We start from the raw sequence: 25,102 nt of genomic DNA on the forward strand, positions 1-25,102 counted from the left end.
GAGAAGAAGAACTTAAATAAACAGTGTTAACAAAACATTTTCCTTTTAAAAAAAACATCAAATAAATGATGAGCCGATTATACAAGTTGACCTGATTGATAACACAATGAAATTGGCTCAATTAATTTTCAACTGTATTTGATGTAACATTTTTATCTTTCATATAACACCAAATAAGTTGGCTCAATTAATTTTCAACTGTACTTGTTGTAACATTTTCATCTTTAATATTGTATTATTTAAACAAATAGTTTAGAATTATTTTATTTATGTACATTTAAAAAATATACAATAATGGTATATTTATTGTTTCACAGAAGATGTCATTAAAAATAATAGTAAAAATATAACTTTCAAACAATTTCATTAAAATAGTTTCATTATTTTTATAAATAAATTATTTTGAATAAAAAACCAAAATAATTGATTTGATGATGGGAAAAATTTAATCATTTATGAAAATATAAAATGTTAGCAAGTTTTAATTTTTTTTTGTATAGCTAGAATCACAGTATTATTTTGAAATGAATTTAGTAACATAATTTTTCAATATTTTGTGAGAGAAGTTAACATGAATAAGAACTACATGAGTAAACTTATATATAAATTTTTGAGAAGACAAATTTAAGAAATGAATAAATTAGAAGTAGTGTACTCTAACACAAACCTACCCACCCCAAAATTAAGAAAGCGAACGTTAATAAATAAGTAGTACTTGATCTTAGGACAACAATCCAAGGCTTTTACTTTCTCTATCTTTGATTTTTTTCCCTGCATCTATAATTTTTTTCTTTAATTTTTTTTCATTGTAAAATTTGAAACGCTATGCGTAATAATTCAAAAAATAGAATGTATAATAATACTAAAATTTGAATTATAATTTTGAATGGTCAGAATGAAATAATTTATATAATTTAAACAGTATTTTTAAATCACTGATGAGAAAAACCATAAACTATTTTTAAAACATTTAATCTGAAAAATGTAATTATCAATTTCAGATGTAAGAATCCATAATAGTTTTTTTTTTCTTCGACTGTAAAATTTTGTGTTTTAACTTATGAAGAATAACTTGCATGTGCGTGCGTGTGATGGAAGAGGGAGTAAATCATTTGGTGTTGTCGGCTCAACTAGTTGGTTCACATTTATTTGATGTCCGCTTCTCTTAATCCTTCAACTTCAAAACCTAAATCTTAAATAAAAATATTTTTTTTCTTGAACTAATAAATGTTAAAAGATTAACGAAACAAAATATTTTTACACAGATTAGTTTTGAAAATACATATTAACCAAATATTTAAAATCACATAACCTATATGATTTCTTTTAGTTCTTGCATATTTATAAAAAATAGTTTTGTATTTTCGACTCTTAAATAACACTGATAAATAAAAAAAATAGCAATGATTTGTTACGTGTAATGTACCATGATACAACTGAGAAAATTAAGAGTTTGATATTTAGAAGATAATAACTATTACAAGAAGAAGATAATAACTATTACAAGAAAATCATGAAATAGAAATCAATTTTTAGAGATCAAAATAATTACTTGCAATAGTAACTAAATTAGAGACTATTTTAAAAACTAAAAAGAAAATTGGTTTCTAAATTAGTTTATATTATTGTTAAATAGTTTCTAAATTAGTATCTAATTAGCAACCAAGGTTTTAACTACCAATTGTTTAGTTTCTAAATTTGGTCTCTAAAACTTTGGTTGCTAATTAGATACCAATTTAGAAACGATTTAACAATAATAGAAACTAATTTAGAAACCAAAATTTTGTTTAGTTTTTAAAATGGTTTCTAATTTAGTTACTATTACAACTAATTAGTGTGGTTTTTAAAATTTGGTTTCTATTTCATGATTTTCTTGTAGTAAACTTTTCAACTTTGGTGATGACCTATGTCATGCATAGTTAAATTAACTGAAATATGATGTGATTGGAGAGAGTTTCAAGCACTTTAGTTGCCTTCTCTTCATATTGCTGTTGTTTGTTAGTTTTGTCATTCACAACTAACAACATTTTTTACTTTAATATACCGTTTCCACAATATTTATAAGGCTTATGAGATCCAATTTTAAAATAAAGATTATTAGTGTATTTTCCCGAGACCAAATTTGATGCCTAATGAAGAAGACCAATTAGGAATCATACCCATTTATAACTTCATTTTATCCCACTATCACACAAAATTATGAAACAAATATTAATATGTAAAACCTAATTTCCATGTCATCCCTAATCACAATCCTTATAACAATTTCTATATATTTTAATATAATTTATTTTTGTACCTATTAGTTTTATTTTTTTAATAATTATGTAGATAATAATTTTTACATTTTATAAATAATATTTTTATATAAACAATTAATATTAACTTATTAATATTCTTTTATGTAAAAACTATATGCATTAATATTAACATTATTAATAAAATCACATGAAAAAGTAGTGTAAACTCACCACAACTTTAGTTAAATATAAAAACAACTGGAGTTGTGTCATGTTAACATGACTTTATTTAAAATTAAAAAACAAATCTCAGTTTACATTAATCAAAGTTGTAACAATTTCTTCTTCAATATCAAAGTTGTGTCTAGTTGTCATAACTTCAATTTTACAATCTACGCTTTACGTTTTCTTCAACCTTCCACCTTTGAATTTCAACAAGGCTCATTTTCTTCATAGTAACTCTTCTCTCCTAGCAGACCAACCCAAGAACTTTGATCCTACATACACTGCACATTCTTTCTGCTCCAAAACATTTGATAATATTTTTCAAATTACAAACTGAAGAAATGAACTCCCCCAACCAACAAAACATAAACCAGAATCCTCCCGCATCCAACAACCTACAAGAAAAAAAGCAAACCATGGTCTTTTCTATAACAAGCTAGAAAATATTATTTCATAAAGCATAGCGGTAGAATAACACTCAATTACATTTTATAATATATCACATACATTCTAAAGGTTCCAAGCACCAATCTGAATAAGAAAAATCAATTACATGTTCCTTTGAAATCATCCATGACCAAACCTTCATTTGTGCAACCGCGAAAACTTCCATGTGATTGACTCTATCATTTTTAAATCTCCCTAATTATATCACATACAACCATTTCTATGTTTCCAAATCTCCCTAATTATTGTTATCCAAATACTTCTCCAAATTATATTGCTTGTAGCATTCAAGAATGATTAATTGTCGACACTCCCAACCAATAATAACACATCTCTTCCATATAATTCAAACAATTTTACAATTAAAAAATAAATGATTTATAAATTTTTCTTCCAGACCACATAAAACACATAGATTATTTAATAAAACAACACCATCGTCTAGACAAATTATCTTTTGGTGTTAATATCTTTTGTACACTCTCCAAAAGTTATTTGTGCAGATGGGATAAACTTTATTTTCCAAACATGTTCGAAGATTAAACTAATTTATTTTGGTTCAATTTGATTTATATATTAATAAAAAATTTAATCAAATTTCTCAATTTAAAAGCTCTAACAAAATCTATTTTAATTAAAATTTTCAATTTTAAAGATGTACCGATGTAATTTTTTAAAACTATCTATGAAAATATCTTTAACTGACAGGTGGCACCTATATATAACATTGACGACAATTGGCTTGACAGGTCAGTTTGTGACCTAGCTAATTGCGAGACAGCTAATGGTTATTCATGTTTCATAAATATGTACTTCTCTCATAAAGAAGAGGAAAATTATACTTTCACCCCTATATTCTACTTCCACTCTACGATCTATGCTTTAATAATATAATAAATTAATATTTTAATTATATTTATTTTATTTTTTAATTTAAAATATTATTATATTATCATAAGAAGGTTCGAAGTATGTGTTTTTTAGTATTTGCACTATCAAAGCAAAGTTTTCCTTTTTTTTTAACGGTATAACATCCCTCTTCTATAAAAGCTGTTTGTGTATGTTAGATTAGAATCACTGCTAAAACCTTTGAGCTTCGAAGTCCAGTGGAATCTGAAGAGTTGAAGGTAAGTTGAGTGAAGTTGAGAATTTTGTGTGTTGTGTATATTATGATTTATTTATTTTAATTATTCTATAAAATGGATAGATTGATATGTGTGTAGTTTATGTATTTTTAGACACAGAAAAAAAGTAGGTGGAAGCAGAGTTGAAAGGCCAGGAACATATATTGATACTGTTAAAGAAAATGAGCATGGTGGATTTTCCCCGTGGAGAGGAGACGAGTATGAACCATGATGACTTGGAAAATAACCATGTAGGAGTACAGCCTTCAAGGAATGTGGTTGAAGAAAACAGAATTGAAAGTGATGAAGTTAAGGCACATCATCCGTGTTTGTTGCCAAAGAGAACATACGATTCAATAAAAGAAAATGAGGATGAATCTTGGAGAGAAATAATAGATGATCAGACTCTAAAGCAAAAGAGCCCTGGGGGAAACACGGTGCTGCATGTAGCAGCTCTCTATGGAAATAATAACTGTGTGGTAAGAATAGTTGAAATTGGTGGAGCAGAGCTTTTGACAGCAAAAAATAGAAATGGTGACACCCCACTGCATGTTGCTGCAAGAGCTGGCCACATCTCTACTCTTCGCAAGTTGTTGACTGCAGTTCTCCGTAATCCAAATTCAGAACAAGCCAAAGAGGCAATCCTAGTAACCAACAACCAAGGAAATACTTTGTTTCATGAAGCCTTCTTGAATGGTCACAAAAATGTAATGCAGATTCAATATTCTTCACCACCACACTTCAGGAAATGGGTTGTGGAAACTGCGTTTACTATTACAAACAATAAAGACAAATCAGTTTTGCAGTTAGCATTTGAGAAAAACTACGAGGACATTGTTGACCAAGTGTTGTTCCCCAGTATTAGCGAAGGTACATGTTGCCACAAGCTTTAAACTTCTTCCTATTATTTTTGGGCTTTATTTTTCCTTAAGTTCGCAATCATTTGGTTGGGAATAAAGAACATATATTAATCATAAGTCAACATAACAACATCTACCACTACTTTGGAATTCCATTTCTGCTAGCTTTTTTTTTTGTTATTATCCTTCCTAAATTAAGAAATTTGGTAAATTTATTAATAAATAAAACATATATTAGTAAAATTTAAAAAAATGATTATTTATGAAACTTAACTGAATAGTTAATTACAGAGTAATAATAAGTTAGGCCTTTTCAATTTTGAAATTAATATTTTATTTCGAAATTGTATTTTTAAATTAAAATTTCTCAAATGTCCAACCCTTTTATTCTTCTCTCTCCATCCAATTAATACACAAATGTCTTTAAAGCATCTCAAAAAAATGTTCAGGGGAGTTTTTTTAAGATGTAAAAAATTGAAATGTTAATTATTTTTTTAATAACTTTAATTGATACGACATTTTAACGGATGGCATAAATTTCAATGTGAATTTTACATATATAATTTATAATTTTTTTATAAATTGAAAAAATTACTTAGTAAATATTTCCAATTCTCTATATTTTATAAGTATTTTTTTTTTAAATTTTAAACAAATATATATATATATATATTAATTATTTACATTAAAATAATATTTTTATTCACATCTATCTCATTGTGAGAAAACTAAAAATCATAATTGCTACTTCATAATTTTGCAGTTCTCATATCAATTATAGTTTGTCAGCATCTTACAGTTTTATATGATAATAATGATAATATGTTCGGTTAAAAAAAAATAGTTGATATAATAACATTTTCAGGTAAAGAAAAATCGTCTAAACTTATATTGATATTTATTATGTCCTATCTATATATTACTTTTTAAAATATCTTATTGAGTTACAGTATCCTTCCGCTCTCATTCTAATTCTGATTTTGGTTATGAAGATGAAGATGAAGATGAAGATGAAGATGAATATGAAGATGTATATGGTGAGGTCAATTAGGTTAGAACTCTGAAAATAATTACTGTTTTTAAACGGTATTTCAAATTTGTCCACTGGAGTACATGCATTTATTTATAGACAAATTTTCTTATAAGTTCTTTTTGAAAAACTAATTTAAAATTAATTAATAACAGGTTAGGAGTTTTTCTTTTATTATTATTTAATGTACTTCATTTTCTTAAAAATTTATAATCAATGTTCACGAGAATGAAACTACAAATAACATTACATTACAAGGTATTAAATAATAACTAAATTTATAGTGGTTTCTATGATTAATAAATCTTTTTATTTAAATTAATTACTTAAGTTTTAATGATTAATATTTTAAATTTTAAATAATTTAAAATATAAAATATAAAATAGTAAGCAGTTACAATTTTTGTTTTAAAAATTATTTTATAATTTTTTTATTAATAATATAAACTACTTTAAATACGGTAGTTTTTTAATTTATAAAATAATTTCTAATTTAATTAAATAGTAATTAATTATTTTGATCTCTAAATTTATTTTTATTTAATATTTTTTTTCGAGAAATGAAGATATAAATAATATTTACACCTGGAATCTTATAGTTTTCAATAGTTATCTGCAATCATAATTGCGGTTATTGCTATTCTTCAATTGATGCACTGACAATGAAGATTGACATAATTGCAACATATTTTTCTCCTTCTTCATAATAACTTATCCTCCTATTTTATATATAACTTATCCTCTTACTTTATATATAATTTACATAGATGCCATAGTTGTTTTCATTATTTTGTTGTGGAGATATTTTTAGACTTGTCTCATGAGAATTGTACAAAGATAATTTTATTTTTGGTCTTTATATCTTAGACTAAATAACATATAGTCACTAATAATGTAAAAATTAAGTTATGAAAATTGTATCTAAGCATAAAGTGTTATGTATAGTAAGTTTTTCATCGTTATAATTCTTAAGTTAATTATGATAAGATGATTTTTTTAATTGGTTGTTAGTGTAAAAGCTTTTACACTCTTGAAATGTTAATTGGCATTGGAATCATAAACACCCCTTATCTTTTGTTAATACAACTTCAGTGCTCATTAAAGTGGTGGGATTCATTTTTGACCTTACTATCATTTTTAGTTTATCTTTTGGAAAGATGTTTGAGTATATGAAAATATGCATTTTTATATTTTATCCGAGGGTTAGATCCTGTTTATTTATTTGCTTTCTACTGATAAAAAAAAACTTCAGTACTACAATCAGCACTCAATTCGGATATTAAAATGACAAGAAGGAGAAACATGCGGAGGTTCATACCAAGCGACCGAGCTCGATCATCACTTATTATGACAATCTTTAAAAAAAATAAAGGTAATTTTTATTCTATAATTGTAAATTTTCTCTTATCATTTACTAATAAATTTATTAACAGGATACTAGATCTGCACACTATCTCTCCATTTTCTTTCTGTGTAGATGGAGTAATCAAATTTTAATAAAGTTTAAATATTCATAGGGATGATTTTGAATTATTTAATAATTTTTAATTAGGTCTTACAGTTTTTTAATTAGATGATTCAACTTGTTTTGTCTATTAATTGAACATTTTGTTAACCGTTGTTATGATTACTTTTCATTGAGAATTAATAACAAGTTCAAAACGATGACCTTAAAAAGTGAGAATTCTCGCTAAATATACGCTAAAATGTCAATATCATATTTATAGATTATTTAGATATTTATAGTTAGTTTTCTATAATGAAAATTACACATAAATACTTTTTTTTTATCAGCAAAAAACAAATTAATAAATAAGAGATATTTTAAGGATACCTAAACCCTTATACAAAAATTCTATATGAGGTACAAAACTTCTAACCTCCATACAACCACTCAAGACCTAAAAACAAACACATTATAATCAAGTTAACTATCTCCTAGCACTATTGACAGACTTCATGCAAATTAAAGGCTCGACGCACCAGCCTGAAAACGAAAAACATATCCCACGCACTTTACACACAACCCACGACCAGGCCTTCATCTGAGTCAGAGTGAAGATTTATAAGTGATCTATCTTGCCACCTCTAAAAATCCTCTTGTTCATATGGAACTACGACTCACCTACAATTGCTATCAACACACCACCCCATATCTGATTAACACTATCCTTTACCCCGCTCATCCTGAAGCTTTTGAATTTTTTCTTTAGCTCCCTATGATCTGTCCCTGCCAACCCCTTCCACTCATAGCATTTAGACCACACAAGCCAGGCAATTCTACATGTACAAAAAAGATGGGACGTGGTTTCCCTTCCTCCCCGCATAAACAACATGTAATGGAAGTCATATTTAACCCCCTTCTAACTAGGTTTGCTTTAGACACTACTTTGTCTTCCAGAACCCTCCATGCTGTGAAATGTGAAGATGGTGGTGCGTTCATCCTCCAAAAACCCCATACAGCTCCCTCTCAGCCCCATTAACATCTTTTAGAGTATTGTATGCAGATTTGAACGTGAACACTGCTAACTCTTTGTCTTTCCAAGCCCAAGAATCCTCCTTATCAAATATTACCCTTTGTTCCTCCAAAATTTGCAACAACTGCTGTTCTTGATTCCACTCTCATTCAAACAGATTTCTTCTCCATTCGATCTTCCAAATCCACTATGAATTTTGTGACCACTCCCCCGCATGCCAAATAGTTGAATCCTTGGTGGAGCAGATAGTGAAGGGTCTCGGAAAGGCATCCTTGAGGTTTGTATTGCATACCCATCTATCCTCCCATAACCTTATCTCCCTCCCATTCCCAATCTCCCGTGAAAAAGTATCTTCAGAATTATCTTTCCACTCGTCAAGTGACTAGACCTCCTTTAGATCCCTCCACCAAGGTGAATTCATGTGAGTTGATTTTAGATTGATTCATTTAGATGACACTTTAGATTTAAGATTGAGATTGTTAAGCGATTAAGAGTGAAAAGCCTAAGGAAAATTCTCACTGGACATTAACTTAACAAGTGTTAAGTAGATGTGAAGGTTCATTTCCATAAGGCCAAAAGGAAAAACACAATTAAAGGTGAAGATGAATGCCAATATAGGTGCGATATTAAACCAAGGAAAGCTAAGCAAACATAAATGGCCGAATTGAATTCAAAGAGCAAAAACAAGAACAAGACATATTTTGGAATTGAAATTGGAATGGAAATGGAATGGAAAACGATGAGTGAAAGGAAACTTATGAGATGAATTTGAGAAGGTGAAACACGCCACTTGGATTGATGATTTGCTCCAAGATAAGTGTGAATGTTGCCACTTGAGAGCTCTCAATTTCTCATAAGATAAGACAAAGGTTTAGGGAGACAATACTCACACACTCTAACACAATTTGTGTATAGTAACTTTACTCTTAATTCAACTTGTGAATACATGAGATAGGCCTCCCTATTTATAGATTTAGGAGCCTTGGAAAAGAAGAAAAGAGAGTAGAATGGGAAAGGAAGAAGTGGTGCGATTTTAGGTCTTGACTTTGGTCAAAACCGCACCATCCTACGCATTCTAGAAACTAGGGTTTCCTTTCTAACCTAATGGACTTCTTATGGGCCAATTCTTATGTCTTCACCTCCTAATTATGCTATATGAACATACTCTTGCTTATTCTACTATTTGGACCCCTCATGTGAGCCCAACTTATTTACAACATTTTTCTAAATATTAAAAAGACTAGCAGGAAGAACTTTAAGTGCTCTGGTCTTTGTCCAATCCTCCCTCTAGTGAGGTATCTATTTTGAGATACCTCACCAGAGTGGGCTTGGTTTGCACCATGAATCATAATTACTTTTTCTTTGACTCCGGATATCCCTTCAACCTTTGTACTTTGAATCTAGAACCTTTTTCCCACAGACCCGTCTTTTCAAAGCCTAGGCGCCAAATCCACTTTCCCAACAAGGCAATGTTGAAACGCCTTAAGTTTATCATACCGAGCCCTCTCTCTTCTTTTGGCTCACAAACCTTTTTCCACGAAGTCCATGCTATTTTCATGCTTTCTGATCCCCACCCTCACAGAAAGTTCCTCTGCACCCTCATTATTTTCTTCATCACCATAACCAACATTTTATACAGAGACAAGAAAAACAGAGGAAGAGCGGACAACATCGATTTAATCAGGCGAAGTCTACCTGCCCTAGAGATGAACTTACCTTTCCATTTGCTTAACCTTCTTCTCACCTTTTCCACCACCTCTTCCCAGAACTTACTTCTTTTGTGGCATCCTCCTACCGGCAATCCCAAGTATTGAAACAGAGTCTTCATTATCTCGCAATTCAAAATAGCTGCAAACTATTGTACCAACAGAGAACTGAATCCTATCCCTCTGACTTTGCTCTTCTGAAAGTTAACCTTTAGGTCAGAAGCTAATTCAAAGCAGTTTAGAATGACCTTGATAACAAACATACAATGTGCTTCCGCCTTGCAGAAAAACAATGTGTCATCCGCGTACTGAAGCATATTAACTTTTATGAACCTGCCTCCGATCTCCAAGCTTTCTAACAAATCTTTCTTGACCGCCTCCCTTATAACTCCGGCTAAACCTTCAGCCACAATGAGGAAAAGAAATGGAGTTAGGGGATCTCCTTATCTCAACCCCTTCCTTGGTTTGAACACCTTATTAGGACTCCCGTTTATAAGCACTGACACTGAGGAGGAAACAAGACATACTCTTATCCAACCGATCCACTTGGTGCAAAAGCCTAGCCTCTCTAGCATGTAGAAAATAAACTCCCAAACAACAGAGTCATACACCTTCTCGTAGTCAACCTTTAAGAACATGCAACTGCTGCTTCTCCTCTTTACTTCTTCCATCATTTCATTTGCTACTAGAACACTATCGAGAATCCCTCTACCCTCCAGAAACGCGGATTGTCTAGTATCTATGACCTTATGCATCACGTTCTTCATCCTCATAGACATAATTTTTGCCACAATTTTGTATAAACATCCAACCAGGAAAATAGGTCTAAAATCATTCAGGGGTTATGGATTATCGACTTTAGGAATCAAGGAAATAAAAAAGGCATTCATCCCCCTTGGCCATCTTCCTTCATCCTCAAAATTATGAACTGCTCTTATGATGTCCTCCTTAATCTCTTCCCAACAGAACTTGATAAACCCGAAGTAGAAACCATCAGGACCCGGGCTTTTGTCGCTATCACAACTCCACACTGCCCTTTTAATTTCCTCCTCGGATATCCTTCCTACTAACAAGGCATTATCTTCGTCTGCAATTCTGTTGAACCTTGTGTTATCTAGCCTGACTCGTTGACAAACTACTCCATTAAACCTTTCTTCATAGAACTCTCTGACCTTCTCTTTTATCACTCCCTGATATTCGTACCAGTGACCCTTATCTTTCAACCCACACAAGCCATTCCTCATTCTTCTCCAATTAATGACCGAATGAAAGTACTCTTTATTCGAGTCTCCCTGCTTCAACCATCTAAGCTGAGTCTTTTTTTGTAGAATAACTTTCTGACTATGATTATTTCGTTTTAGTTCAGATAAAAGCCACATTCTCTCCTCCCTACCTACCTCATCCAACTCACTTTCATCATCCTTTGCATCAGGCTCTTGTATTCTCCTCTGAAGATCCTCCCCTTGCTGGAAAACATTGCCAAAGACCTCTCTTTTCCAAACTTTTAAATCAGATTTCAACTTCTTCATCTTTTTTTTTAAAACGAAAATTCCGCTTCCTCGCACTTCATCACTAGCCCACTTATTGCGAACGAAATCCTTGAACCTGTTGTCTTTATGCCATACATCCAAACACTTGAATGGTTTCGGGCCTTAGTCCTTGATGGTTGTATTCAAAACCAAAGCACAGTGATCTGACACTGACCTGTCTACAACCTGATATTTGTTATCCAGCCACTTATCCAACCATTCCTTTGACACTAAGATTCGGTCTATTCTACTCTTAATTAGACCATTTGGATTATACCATGTATACTTTCTTCCCGTCATCGGAATATCAAACAACTCTGTATTTTCAATGAAATCATTAAACCTTCTTATCTCCTTTCAGTGGTTACCTTCCCTACCCGCATTCCTTCTTTATCCTGCTCTCATGATAGAATTAAAATCTCCGACCATTCACCAGGTCTTTGTATTAGTCACCCTTTTCTTTTCTCGAACCTCATCCCACACAACACTTCTAGCAGACAAAGGCCCAAAGTTGCATATATTGACAAACCAGCTACATCGCCCGTGCCTGCCTGCACTTGCCTCACGGTTTCTTCTCCTCCACACACACCGTTCATAAAAATGAGTAATACTTTTCCTTGCTTCTAATTATCCTCGCCGGAGACACCGCAGATGCCGTCATCGTTAGTTTTGCAGCCACCGTCGTCATCATTACCAGGAGACGTGACCTGAGGCAATGCTGCTTGTGGCACCCCCTATCTGTTCATCTTCCTTTTCCTTTGGGCCCAGACTCGAAAAAATGTTAAGAACACACCCTTGACTTGATTGGGCCTCAGTTGGCCCATCTTCAATTAGGTCAAATCCATTCCTCCTCTCACTATCTGTTGCCTCCCCCTTAGTTTCCCTATTATCCTTCTGCACTAACACACTCCCAACATGCACCTCTCCCTTTCCCTCTTTTCTCATGCAGTCTACGTGTTCCTCCAAAAGGGGAAACCTACATTCACACCTAGAGCTCCTTCCACCATTCGAACTGGAAAGGCACGCGCCTCCGTTCTGGAACGCCGCCTCGTTCAGCAGAAATCTCACGGAGAACTCCTCACCTTGTTGCCCTTCTACACCATTTAGGCCATCGAATTCGGAGCCCTCTGACTCTAAAAGCTCGTCTCCAAACTTATCTTTTGAACCCTCGTTCGACACCCCATTGCTCTCTACCCCCTAATTGCATTGGAAGTAACCAGCACATGTGTACGACAAGAGGGGTTCCTCTTCGAAAATAACTCGGCACGAGGTTTCATTAAACCTCATGTTCTTCACCAAGCGAGGCTCTCCACCCACAGGGATTCTCACTCACAGCCTTGCATATTCAAGTATTTCATGTTCTGACGTTGTGACATCAACCTCTACCAACGACCCTACTTGAGTTGCGACTTGTTCAAAGCATGATCTGTTCCAAAACCTGAGGGGTTTGAACCTCAAAGTTGTCCTCCCACGGTACAACCGATTCAAATATTTCAGCCAACAACTTTTTATTCTCTTTTAGCGATTTTTGAAGAACCTCTTTCGAATCTCCTGGCAATAACACAAAAAGCCCCCCTAGGTACCTCACTTTGATGAAGTTGAACCCTCCATAAAAAAACTCTCATTCACTGTCTGTACCTTCTCTCCATCCACCACCTTTCCAATATAACAGTTCTTCAACCATCTTTTATCTTCCTCCTCAACTCTAATGTGAACCCTATTTTGTTCCTTGCCCCCTTGCACAGACGTTTCGTTTTCCTTCCTCGTGTTTTGGGCATGCATTTGACGGTTCACCCTACCCACCACCTGAGCGTATGTTTGATGAGGTTCCTTTTGTCTAAACCCTAAACCCACCACCTCTTGAAATCTTACCAAGCCAAACCTCTGATATTTGATATTCAATCTGCTTGAAATAAAGATATCCTTAATTCGTCCCCACTTCTAGAAAATCTTCCACATATCCATTTCATTGTGATCGTGAGGGAAGTTAGAGAAGAAAAACTAGCCTTCATCAAATCGTCTTTAGTGAGTGTGTCAATTATTGAATCATTACAAAATATGTTTGGTTTATGAAAAGAAGAAAAGAAATTTTATAAGATTTCTTAAAAATTACTGGACAATGTGCATGTGAATCTGACCTTACATTCTACACACCACACATGAGGGAGTGTGTACATAAATACTTAATTAAAAAAAAATAAAGTTTAAAGATTCAATTAGAAAAATGTTTTATAGAATAAAAATTCCGTAGCTTAACTGAAATTTATTTTAATTTTAAAAATAATACTTAAATTCTTTCATTTTCAAAATTTTATACTTACACCAAGTGAACAAATTTATTTATTATAAAGAAAATATTCATTATTGAAGTTTCAAAAATATGGTGAAAGAAGAGAGAGAAAACTTTGTATGCATGTTATTTTTTTCCCTTTAAAATATTCATTTTTTTTTTTTAAATTTCCCTTTTTAATTAGGAAATTTCTTTTAGGAAACTATGAAACGGATGAAATGTAAGATGAAATGTAACTAGTTAACTTATTTTGGCAGTAATATTTATTTAATGGACATTTTTTTTTCATCATTCCTTCTTTATGAAAAGAAAAATCATCTAAACTTGATATAATAACATCTTTATGAAAAGAAAAATCATCTAAACTTATATTTATATTTATTATGTTCTATCTATATATTATTTTTTAAAATATCTTATTAAGTTGATCGTTGTCGATGACCAATATCCTCCCGCTCTACTTTTTCTAGTTATGGAGATGAAGGTTAGAACAATGTGGAAATAATAATTGTCATTTAAATGATAGTTCAAATTTGTCCACATATTTGGGAGTATATGCATTTATAGATAAATTTTCTTATAAGTTCTCTTATTATTCAATATTGTATTTCATTTTCCTATAAATCTACAATCAACTGGTCGGGAGAAGGAGAGTTACAAAAGCAAATCATTAAAAAGAAATCAAGTAAGTTTAGATGTAACAAAATAATTAGATTATTATATTGATTAAATTAAATATTATTTAAAAAATTAAAAAATTTATTGGTATCTAAATTAGTTTTTAATATTAGTAAACTACTTTTAAATTGATATTTAATTAACTACCAACTTTAGAATCTCAATAATTAGTACTTGAAATCTTGGTAACTAATTAAATACTAATTTATAAATTATTTGTTAATAATATAAATTAATTTAAATACGAATAATATTTTTAGCCTTTAAAATAATATTTAATTTAGTAAATATAATAACTAATTATTTTTTATTTTTAAAATTGATCATGATAATAACATATGAGTAGGAAAGATATGAATAATATTTACTCACACCTAGAATCTTATAGTTTTCAATTGTTATCTCCAATCGTAATTGTGATTATTGCTATTGCAAAGTTTCCCTAAATACGAACTCTTCAATTGATGCATGGACAATGAAGATGGACATAACTGCAACATAGTTTTCCTTCTCCTTCTTCTTCATAATAACATAATCTCCTACTTTATATAGATACCATAGTTGTTTTCATTATTTTGTTTCTAGATATTCGAATGGCAGGAACGACAAACATTTAAAATATTTTTCTTAATTTAATTTTATTCTTTATTGATGAAAACAAAAGAAGAAGAAAGAAGAAACATCCGAAGATTCATACAAGATGACCGAGCTCGATCACCACTCATAATGACAATATTAAACCAGAATAAAGGTAATTTTTGTTATATAATTGCTAATTTTCTCTTATCATTGACTAATCAATTTATTTTGAGGATACTAACTATTGGAGATCTGGACACTATCTCTCCACTATCTTTCTTTGTAGATGGAGTAATGAAATTTTAATAAAGCTTAAATATTAATAGGGATGATTTTGAATTATTTAATAGTTTTTAATTTCATTCTTATAGTTTTCTAATGAGATGATTCAACATGTTTTGTCTATTAATTGAACATTTTTTTAACCATTGTTATTGTAAACATGTACTTTTGATTGAGAATTAATAACGAGTTCAAAACGATGACCCTTAAAAAGTGAGAATCTTCATTACATATATGCCAAAATGTCAATACCATATTTATAGACTATATATATATATATATATATATATATATTTTTTTTTTTTTGCAGTTAGTTTTCTATAATTGAAAAGTACACATAAATACTTCATTAAAAAAAATACTAAGTTTAAAGATTCAATTAGAAAAATGTTTTACAGAATAAAATACCATAGCTTAATTGAAATTTATTTTAATTTTAAAAATAATAATTAAATTCTTTCATTTTCAAATTTATTTATTATAAAGAAAATATTCATTACTGAAGTTTCAAAAATATGAAAGAAGAGAGAGAAAATTTTGTATGCTATGTTGCTTTTTTTCTCTTTTAAATATTCAATTTTTTTAAAATTTCCCATTTCAATTAGAGATTTCTTTTAGAAAACTATGAAATGGATGAACTCGGACAAGATGTAATGTAACTAGTTGACTTATTCTCTCAGCAATATTTATTCAATGGATTTTTTTTCATCATTTCTTCTTTCCTTAAATAATTGATGTATTTGCTATTTGTCAACGACATTCTACTTGTAATTGGTTATTTATAAAATATGACAGGTATTCTAGAGAAAATAGTAAATAACAAGAAAGAATGGATTCATGTTAAGGATGAAATAGGAAGAAATGCTCTTCACTATGCAGCATCTACAGGTTACCTACATGGTGTTGAGTCCTTGCTTCAACATTGTCATACCTGCAATATGGAAAAAGATAACGATGGTTTTTTTCCTCTTCATCTGGCTTCTGCATTTGGACATACAGAAGTGCTAAAAAAATTGCTTAAAAAATGTCCAGATCCTAGAGAAATAGTTGATAACAAAGGTAGAAATATTGTACACATTGCAGCTATAATGGGAGAGTTTAATGTGGTAAAGTACATCTTGCAAGACACAAATGATGCAGTTAAAGATATGATAAATGGCAAGGATTACGATGGAAACACTCCGTTGCATTTGGCTGCCTCACACTCTCGTCCAAAAATTGTGCAAGCCTTGACATGGGACACAAGAGTGGATATTCATTGCCTTAACAACAACAACCAAACAACTCTCGATGTTTTTGAGCAATTTAAACAAGAAAATAATCCGCCCTTCCCCCAGGCAAGTATATATAGAATATTGTGTTTGCTAAACAATTCAAGATTTAAATATGTGGTTTTAGTTTATAGTGAATGCTATGAGAATATATGTTCAATTGAGTTCTTAATTGATCAAAATTCATCTAGGATGATTATGTTGAGGGAAGGATTTTTGTTTTATTTCTCATTAGCCTCACTTTTTCTTTCTTTATTGATTTGTGGTAAATTCCATGCATATAAATTGTCTAAATTGTCCAAAAATTGAGCATCTTCATCAGTGATCTCCTTACACACTTGAACTACTTATTTTTCTATTGGATTATTGAATTTGTAACACAAACTTGTATATGCAGCGACTAACATGGTGCCAACTAAAATCTGCTGGTGTACAAAATGCTATAAGAGGGTCACACTCTATCGAGATCCCCAGTCCTCGTAAACCAGAAGCCAAAAAGACGGATTTTTATAAAGACAGAATCAACACCCTTATGGTGGTTTCAACCCTTAAAACTACAGTAGCATTTGCCGCAGGTTTTACTTTGCCTGGTGGAAATAATAGTTCTAGTCCAGGAAAACAAGGCATGGCTGTTATGCTGAATCACAAGTGGTTTAAACCATTTGTTTTTTGCATCACAGCATCCATGTATGGTGGCATTAGTGTTACTATTATACTCATATGGGCTCAATTGGGAGATATAACTTTGGCTCTTTTAGCCCTTAATGTGGCAACACCCCTTTTAGGAGTCACTCTCGCAACCCTATCTGTGGCATTCTTGGCTGGTGTACACCTTGTTATAAGCGATCTCAGTTGGCTGGCCACTACTGTTATGATTTTGTGTGTGATCCTCATTTTCCTGCTTTTGTTACTATACACTCTTCTCTGGTTCCCCTCAGATTCAAGCAACATCATAATGCGATACATTTCTTTCTATCCTTTTAAGTTTCTCACATGGTTATTTGAAGATTCAACTGAAGGTAAGTAGTTTCGAAAACACTACTGAAGTTTGTGCATCTTTGTTGATTTGTTTTCTTCTTTATCCTTTCTATACATGAAAATAAACTAATTTTAAAGACCAAAATAATTATTTATTATATTGAATAAATTATAAACCATTTTATAAACTAAAAAAGTGATTGATATTTAAAGTAATTTCTATTATTAATAAAAATTTATAAAGTAGTTTCTAAATTTGTATCTAGCCATTAACGACAAAAGTTTTAGTTACTAATTACTTTATATTGTAAATTAGTCTTTTAAAGACTAATTTAAAATCTAACATGTTAGTAGTTAAAACTTGGAAGTTCATTTAGATACCAATTTACAAACCATTTCATAAATTTTTATTAATAATAGAAACCACTTTAAGTCTTAATAATTTTTTAGTCTCTAAAATAATATTTAATTTAATCAATATAGTGAATAATTATTTTTATTTTTTAAATTTAGTTGTTATTTAATAATTTTTTTATAATGTCTTTAAGATGGAGATTTAACTTCGTTTTCATGTGCATCTTAATTGGAGTTTTGTATCTTATATAATTGCATGCTACTATAATCATCATTTTTATGTGCAAAATCATTTGAATTTATGAGCTCTAAAATCCTTTATCAATGTCTTATAATCAAGTATATCATAATAATGCTCTTTCAAAAGAATTTTATATATACATGCATAATCAGAATAGAAATAAAAAAAATTATTGTGTCTAAACAATAATAAATATTGTCAAATACTTTTTTATCAGCAATAAATTAATAAATATTTAAGTCTTATATGGTGATTATTTACATTTTTTATCAATTAAAAGGATTTTTATGAGGTGTTAGTCCGTATATTCTTATCTTTGTAGTAGGAATGCCAATTCTTTTTGTTATAAAATGTATACTAGTAGCATGCTTATGCTGCAATGCCATGCTTATTTTTTTCTTATAAAATGAGTTTAATTATTTATTGAGTTTCAGAAATGAACTTGAGATTCCTTAACTGGAATTCAAATAGACGAAGTTGTCGATAATGCTACATTATCAATTTCATAAGTTTATAATGAATTGTTACAACAAGGTGCCATGAAATTATGTTGGTGAGATGAAACTTACTCATTATTTTTTTATGAATGATTTGCTTTATGTTTTCAAAAGGAAGAAAATGATTGATTACATTATAGTTATTATAGTTAAATTTTGTTTTTATTAATTACATCTGTTAACTTTTTTCAGATGAGATGAAAGGCCCCTCAATTGATCAGAGAGAAGTATCCATGATCAAGTTATGAGCTATGAGTTTGGTGCATGTTAATTAGCATGTTTGAGTTGTTATTCGACAATATTTATTAAAGGACCTAATAAGACAATCCCTTGTGGTATTTTATCTAAGTTCTTTGATGTTATGGTTTTATGTTTGTAAGGACAACATATTTTGATGGAAACATTGTTGGTCATCTTTATACGTAATTAAGATTCTATATTAGTTTCGTTATGTATGCATTTATTTGAGTAACTTCAGAAGATATATACTTTTCTGAAGAGTGTACCTTCCTTACTTTCGTTCAGTCTGATTGCTACTAGGTGTTGTTTTAGGATTTCCAAAACAAATTGATTTGACACAATTTTTCATTGCTTTCACTGTTACTTGTCTTTGATATGATGGAAAATTTTATTATTTAAAAATTATTTAAGTTTATTGAATTTTTAATCAGTGTTATTTTAAATTATTTTCTTTTAAATATTTTGTTTTAATAAGATAAACTAAATTTTTTGATTTAATTTTCTCATTTGTATAAAGTATTTTAAATTTAAATAATTTAATAATTCAAAAATATCAACATTAATAAAATTTTTTGTAAGTTTCAATTGATGCTATTCTTTTGTCAAAAATTTATTAACATTTTTTCAATTGAATTAACATTTTTTTTGGGTCAATGTTAATTTTTCCGCATCATGATTCATTTAGATAAGTCTTTGGAAGTGTTGCAACCACACCTACGTCTCCTACATCTCCCACCTTCCATCTCCAAAACTGCATTACTCTTTAAATCACCATCAACCATTTTTTGAGTTTACATTTATACAGTAAATGGACATCTTCTATGTTGCATAAGCCGCTGCCATTAGGTACTGAGTTGGTACTCCAAAGGCAGCCACTGCTGGTGCAGGAGCAGCTTAAATAGACCCAACATGTTCCTATTCCTCCACTTGCCTATAACTCTTCAAACTTAAATACCTCTGCATCATTAGGGACCTAGATTTTCTTAGGACATCAAAACAGGTTCAACACTATTCCACTCCCTTCCTCTTTTCGAGGATTCTCCACCTTAAAACAAATTTGTTGCCAAAGTAATTATGTAGGCTACAATTATGTTTTGTCACTTATGGCACACAAGAATAGCGTAAAACAATGACAAAAAGAAACCCCCTAACAACAACGCCTATACTTACAATGACTGTTGGAGAAAAGCTATACAATGTGAGATATTTGCTTTAGAGTCAAATCAAACTTGGGAGACTGCTCTTCTGTCTCAGAACAAAGCTGCCATAGGTTGTAAATGGGTATTCAAAATAAATTATAAGGCTGATGGAACAATTGAAAGGTATAAAGCAAGGTTAGTGGCAAATGGATATACACAAACAGAAGGCATTGACTACCTCAATACTTTCTCTCCAGTAGCAAAGATGACCACCATAAGGTTGCTTCTTTCTATAGCTTCTATTTATAATTGGGAATTGAAACAATTAGACATAAACAATGCCTTTTTACATGGAGATTTGAAAGAAGATGTATACACAGTTTCTCCTCCTGGATTGACTTCTATTCCACCAGGAAAAGTTTGTAAACTAAAAAAGGCTTTATATGGCCTTAAGCAAACCAACAGAAAATGGTTTGCCAAACTGTCTTCATTTTTGCTTTCTATGGGATATACTCAATCTATGAATGATCATTCCTTGTTCACTAATTCTTCTGGAGGATTTTTTACAACATTATTGATATATGTGGATGATGTAATATTGACAGGAAATATAAAGAAGAGATTGCTCGAATCAAACAAGCCTTGAATCAGACATTCAAGATTAAAGATCTTGGGAATTTAAGATATTTTCTTGGTTTAGAAGTAGCAAGAAGTAAGACAGGAATAATGGTAAATCAAAGGAAATATGCATTGGAATTATTAACAAATGCAGGTCTTTTAGCCTACAAACCTGCACCCACTCCTATTGATAATCATGAGAAATTCTCTTCTACTGGAAGTGTTCCTTTCACAGATATTCAAGCCTACAGAAGGTTGATTGGAAGGCTTATGTATCTCACTAATACCTGACCTGACATAACATTTTATGTGCAACAACTTTCTCAGTTACTTGCTAAGCCTATAATTGCTCACTATAATGCAGCTATTTGAATTCTCATATATATATCAAAGGGGCTCCAAGTCTTGGTCTATTTTTCTCTTCCACTACCTTTGTTCATCTCAATGCCTTTTGTGATAGTGATTGGGGCACCTGCAGTGATTCAAGACAATCAGTGACTGGTTTTAGTGTGTATCTTGGGAATTCTCTCGTATCTTGGAAATCAAAGAAGCAAGGAACAATATCACAGAATTCTTGTGAAGCTGAATACAGGGCAATGGCCACTGTTACATGTGAAATTCAATGGCTAACTTATCTTCTTCAAGATTTCAAAGTTCCTTTTCAAGAACCATCTCATTTATACTGTGACAATGACTCAGCAAGATACATTGCAGCAAATCCAGTGTTTCACGAGCGTACAAAACATATAGAAATAGATTGTCACGTGGTCCGGGAAAAATTAAAGAAGGGTCTCATGCATTTGCTTCCCATTTCCACCACAAAGCAACTGGCTGATATTTATACCAAAGCTTTAAGTCCTTAATCTTTTAAGAATATTTGTTCTAAGCTGGGTCTCATCAATATTTGTTCCCCAGCTTGTGGCGGGGTATTAAAGGATACGGATACCAGAGTGAGTTATAGAAGGATTCTAATATTAATTGGGTGTCTTTTCTAATTATTTATAGAAGAGAATAATTTGGTGTCTTTTCTAATTATCAGTTGTTTCTCTTTATAGAGATGAATAACCTTTATTTTGTTTTTATGAGTTATGATTCTAGTATTTAATTATTGATTTTTTCCTCTTTAGTTAAACCTAGAATGAGTGTACTACTTATATATATTCAGACCATTTATTTTGATTTGAATAACAAGAAAAGGAGATATTCATTGTTATATTATTTACCTTCCTTTTACTCTTTTATTCATCTCTGTTCTATTTCATAATAGTATGAGACTATGGCTTATCCTGGATTATTGTAGCCCCTCCTTATTCCACTTCAAGTTTGATAGCACATTAGTATATTTTATTGAAGGATTACCAACTTCTGGGGTAAGTGTGTCATATTTGTTGTGGTGTTCATATTGAGTAAGGTTGCGCATTTTTTGAGCTTATCTCACCCTTATATTGCTAGGGATGTGGCTCAATCATTCATGGATAATGTCTTCAAATTACACGGGTTCCTAATACAATTACTAACGATAAAGACATAGTTTTTGTTAATAATTTTTGGAAGGAATGTATGGCTTATCAAGAAGTTCAAATCGATTTTTCTTCAAGTTACCATCGACAAATAGATGGTCAACCTGAAGTTGTGAATCATTGTTTGAAAACTTATTTTAGTTGCATGTGTTCATATTCCCCTATAAAATGGTGCAAGTGGCTTCTTTTGGTTGAGTGGTAGTACAATACCACTTATTATACAATTATTCTTGCAACTCCTTATGAAATTGCCTTCGACTAGCCTCCAACATTCTATTTTCCTTATCTTCTATGGGAATCTCAAGTTAAATTAGTGTATTGCAACTTAACAAAGAGTGGAGAACTGCTAAAACTTCTTAAATTCCATTTAAGAAGGCCACAAGATAGAATAAAACAAATAGTTGATAGACATAAAAGAGAGAGAATTTATGAAATAGGAGATTGAGGTTATGTTAAACTACATCCTTGTAAAAAAAATTATGTGGCACAAAGGGCGAATTTGAAACTCTGTCTTAAGTTATTTGGACTTTTTAAATTGTTGATAGAGACGGGCCAATGACTTATGATAACATCTTCTAGATATCCTAACTTACAAAACATGTTGGAATAGTTGTAGTGGTCATTGACCTACCTTTTTCAACTGAGGACACTTTGGGAGAAAAATAGCCAAAGGCTATTTTAGATTGAATAGTTATAGTGAAATGAAAAGAAGTTGTTGTTACAAAAGTGTTGGTTAAATAGAAGCATAAACTACATAAAGAAGATGCTACATGAGAATTTTACTATGATCTGAAGAAAAAATTCTCATTTTTCACTCCTTGATGTCAAGGATTTTCTCTAGGGAGGATATTGTTATAAAGTTGTCGAGTATTTCTACAATTTCTTAACTCCCAATTACTTTCAATATTATAGGAACTTTTGTGTATAAAACATGAAAAAACGATTTTAACTCATTGTATGCTTCTTACTTTCAATAAACTTGTTCAATTTAACGTTAGATTCCCTTTTCTGTAATCTTTGTGTTATTAAACATTTATATTTTTTTTCTCAAAACCTAATCGCTTGTACCTAGCATTACATTTTATCATTAATTCAAATTGATAAAAGTTTTTAATAAAAAAGACTTCACCGAAAAGTCACATAATTGTGAAAAATATCTAAATCCAAAAATTTCTGACCATCCACATCATGGTCAAATTTTATTAAAGAACGACTATGAGAAACTTCTTCAATTGTTAAAATGAATGTCGTCGACAATACCATAAATTATCCATATAGGACTCTTCATATTTGTTAGGTTTAGAGAAATCTAATTGAACTTATGTAAGGAAGGAAAAGGATGTATTTTGGGAAAGGGTGTGCTTTCCATCTTCGGCTTAGTGTTGGTCCTAATTTTCATACTTTGTTCTTTTAAAATGGTTGAAACACCCTAGTGTTTCACTTTATTTATTGCCAATAAAAACAAATTATTTGCTTTACAAGCTTTCATGTTATAATTCATAATGGATAATATTGATAGTTTAGTGGCTAAATAATTGATTCATTAAAGTATTGACATATTCTACTAGTAAGAAAAAAAAAAACTATAGACAATAGTTAGTTTTATTTTAATTTCGTTAATAGTTAATATAATTGAGTATGTATTTGGATTTTAGTAATTATTGTGTGTTCATTAAAGAGAGAATTAACATTAGTATATAATTAATCTTGAAAGAACCATTAAAAACTTTAAATTTATAAAACAAAAAATAAAGAATAAATGAATTTCTTCAAGGTTAATTGCATATTAATCAATTTTCTTCTTAATAAATGACAATTACTAAAGATCACTAAAGATAAATGCGTGTTCAACTACCTTAATTAATTATTAATGGAATTTAAATAAAATTAACGAAATTAAATGTAATAAGTTTATAATTTTTTTTCTTATTATACTAAACAAAAATGTGTGAATATATATTTATTGAATTAATTATTAATGGAATTTAAACAAAATTAACGAAATTAAATGTAATAAGTTTATCATTTTTTTCTTATTATACTAAACAAAAATGTATGAATATATATTTATTGAATTGACTATTTACCCTAATTTATTCTATAAACGAAATTACAATTAACTTGTTTTATTTATTCTATTTAACAAACAAAGTTCCAATTTTCTTAACTTTAAACTTTAATTCAACTTATTGAGTATATGAAGTGGAATATTTATAATAATTTTAAATGAACTTATGGTTTGTAAAAGAATAAAATATAATCAGATAAAAAAAAGGTTTATTAGGATTAAGTTTAAGATTAATCATAAATAAAATTAGGTTTTGCCCACATTATTTATTTAACAAAAAGGTGATTGGAATGGGATTAATTATGAATCCCTGATAAAGAAGAAAAAAAGATCAATTTTAAAAGAGAATTAGAGATATATATTAAAAAAAACGTTTGCTTCTAAGGACTCTACTTTCAAACCTAGAGATTCTAAGCCTTCCACTTCTAGGCCTAAATCACCAACTAAATAATCTAGTACGAAGTGTTTTAAATGCTTAAGCTATGGACATATTGCTTCTAATTGCCCTTCTAAACAAAATATGTATATGCATGATGGGGTAGAGGGTAGTGAGCATGAGTCCGAATCTTCTAGACATTCCTCACCTTCTAGGTCCCCTAGTGAGAATGAGAGTGAAAACCCACATGAGGGTGACCTATTAGTAATAAGACGCATGCTTGGCCAAGTTTTAAACCCATTTGATGAGACTCAAAGAGAAAATATCTTTCAT

The 25,102-nt window shown here is 30.5% G+C and overlaps 1 protein-coding gene across 2 annotated transcripts; it reads left to right on the forward strand.

Moving 5' to 3' along the window:
- Window positions 1–3,914: 3,914 nt before the first annotated feature.
- LOC137834969 (uncharacterized) lies at window positions 3,915–19,234 on the forward strand. 2 transcript variants are annotated; one of them, XM_090302070.1, is made up of 8 exons: window positions 3,915–4,039; window positions 4,151–4,906; window positions 5,889–5,933; window positions 7,179–7,298; window positions 15,271–15,357; window positions 16,263–16,804; window positions 17,136–17,757; window positions 19,001–19,234. In XM_090302070.1, the coding sequence occupies exons 2-8, from the start codon at window positions 4,219–4,221 to the stop codon at window positions 19,054–19,056; spliced, it is 2,160 nt and encodes a 719-aa protein (XP_090158196.1). In that variant the 5' UTR covers window positions 3,915–4,039; window positions 4,151–4,218; the 3' UTR covers window positions 19,057–19,234. The 2 variants fall into 2 exon arrangements, with proteins under 2 accessions (XP_090158196.1, XP_090158197.1); XM_090302071.1 differs by having other exon boundaries at window positions 3,986–4,039; window positions 4,168–4,906.
- The last annotated feature ends 5,868 nt before the right edge of the window (window positions 19,235–25,102 follow it).

Source organism: Phaseolus vulgaris, chromosome 5, assembly GCF_051622355.1.
Source record: "Phaseolus vulgaris cultivar YP4 chromosome 5, ASM5162235v1, whole genome shotgun sequence".
Classification (NCBI taxonomy): Eukaryota; Viridiplantae; Streptophyta; class Magnoliopsida; order Fabales; family Fabaceae; genus Phaseolus; species Phaseolus vulgaris.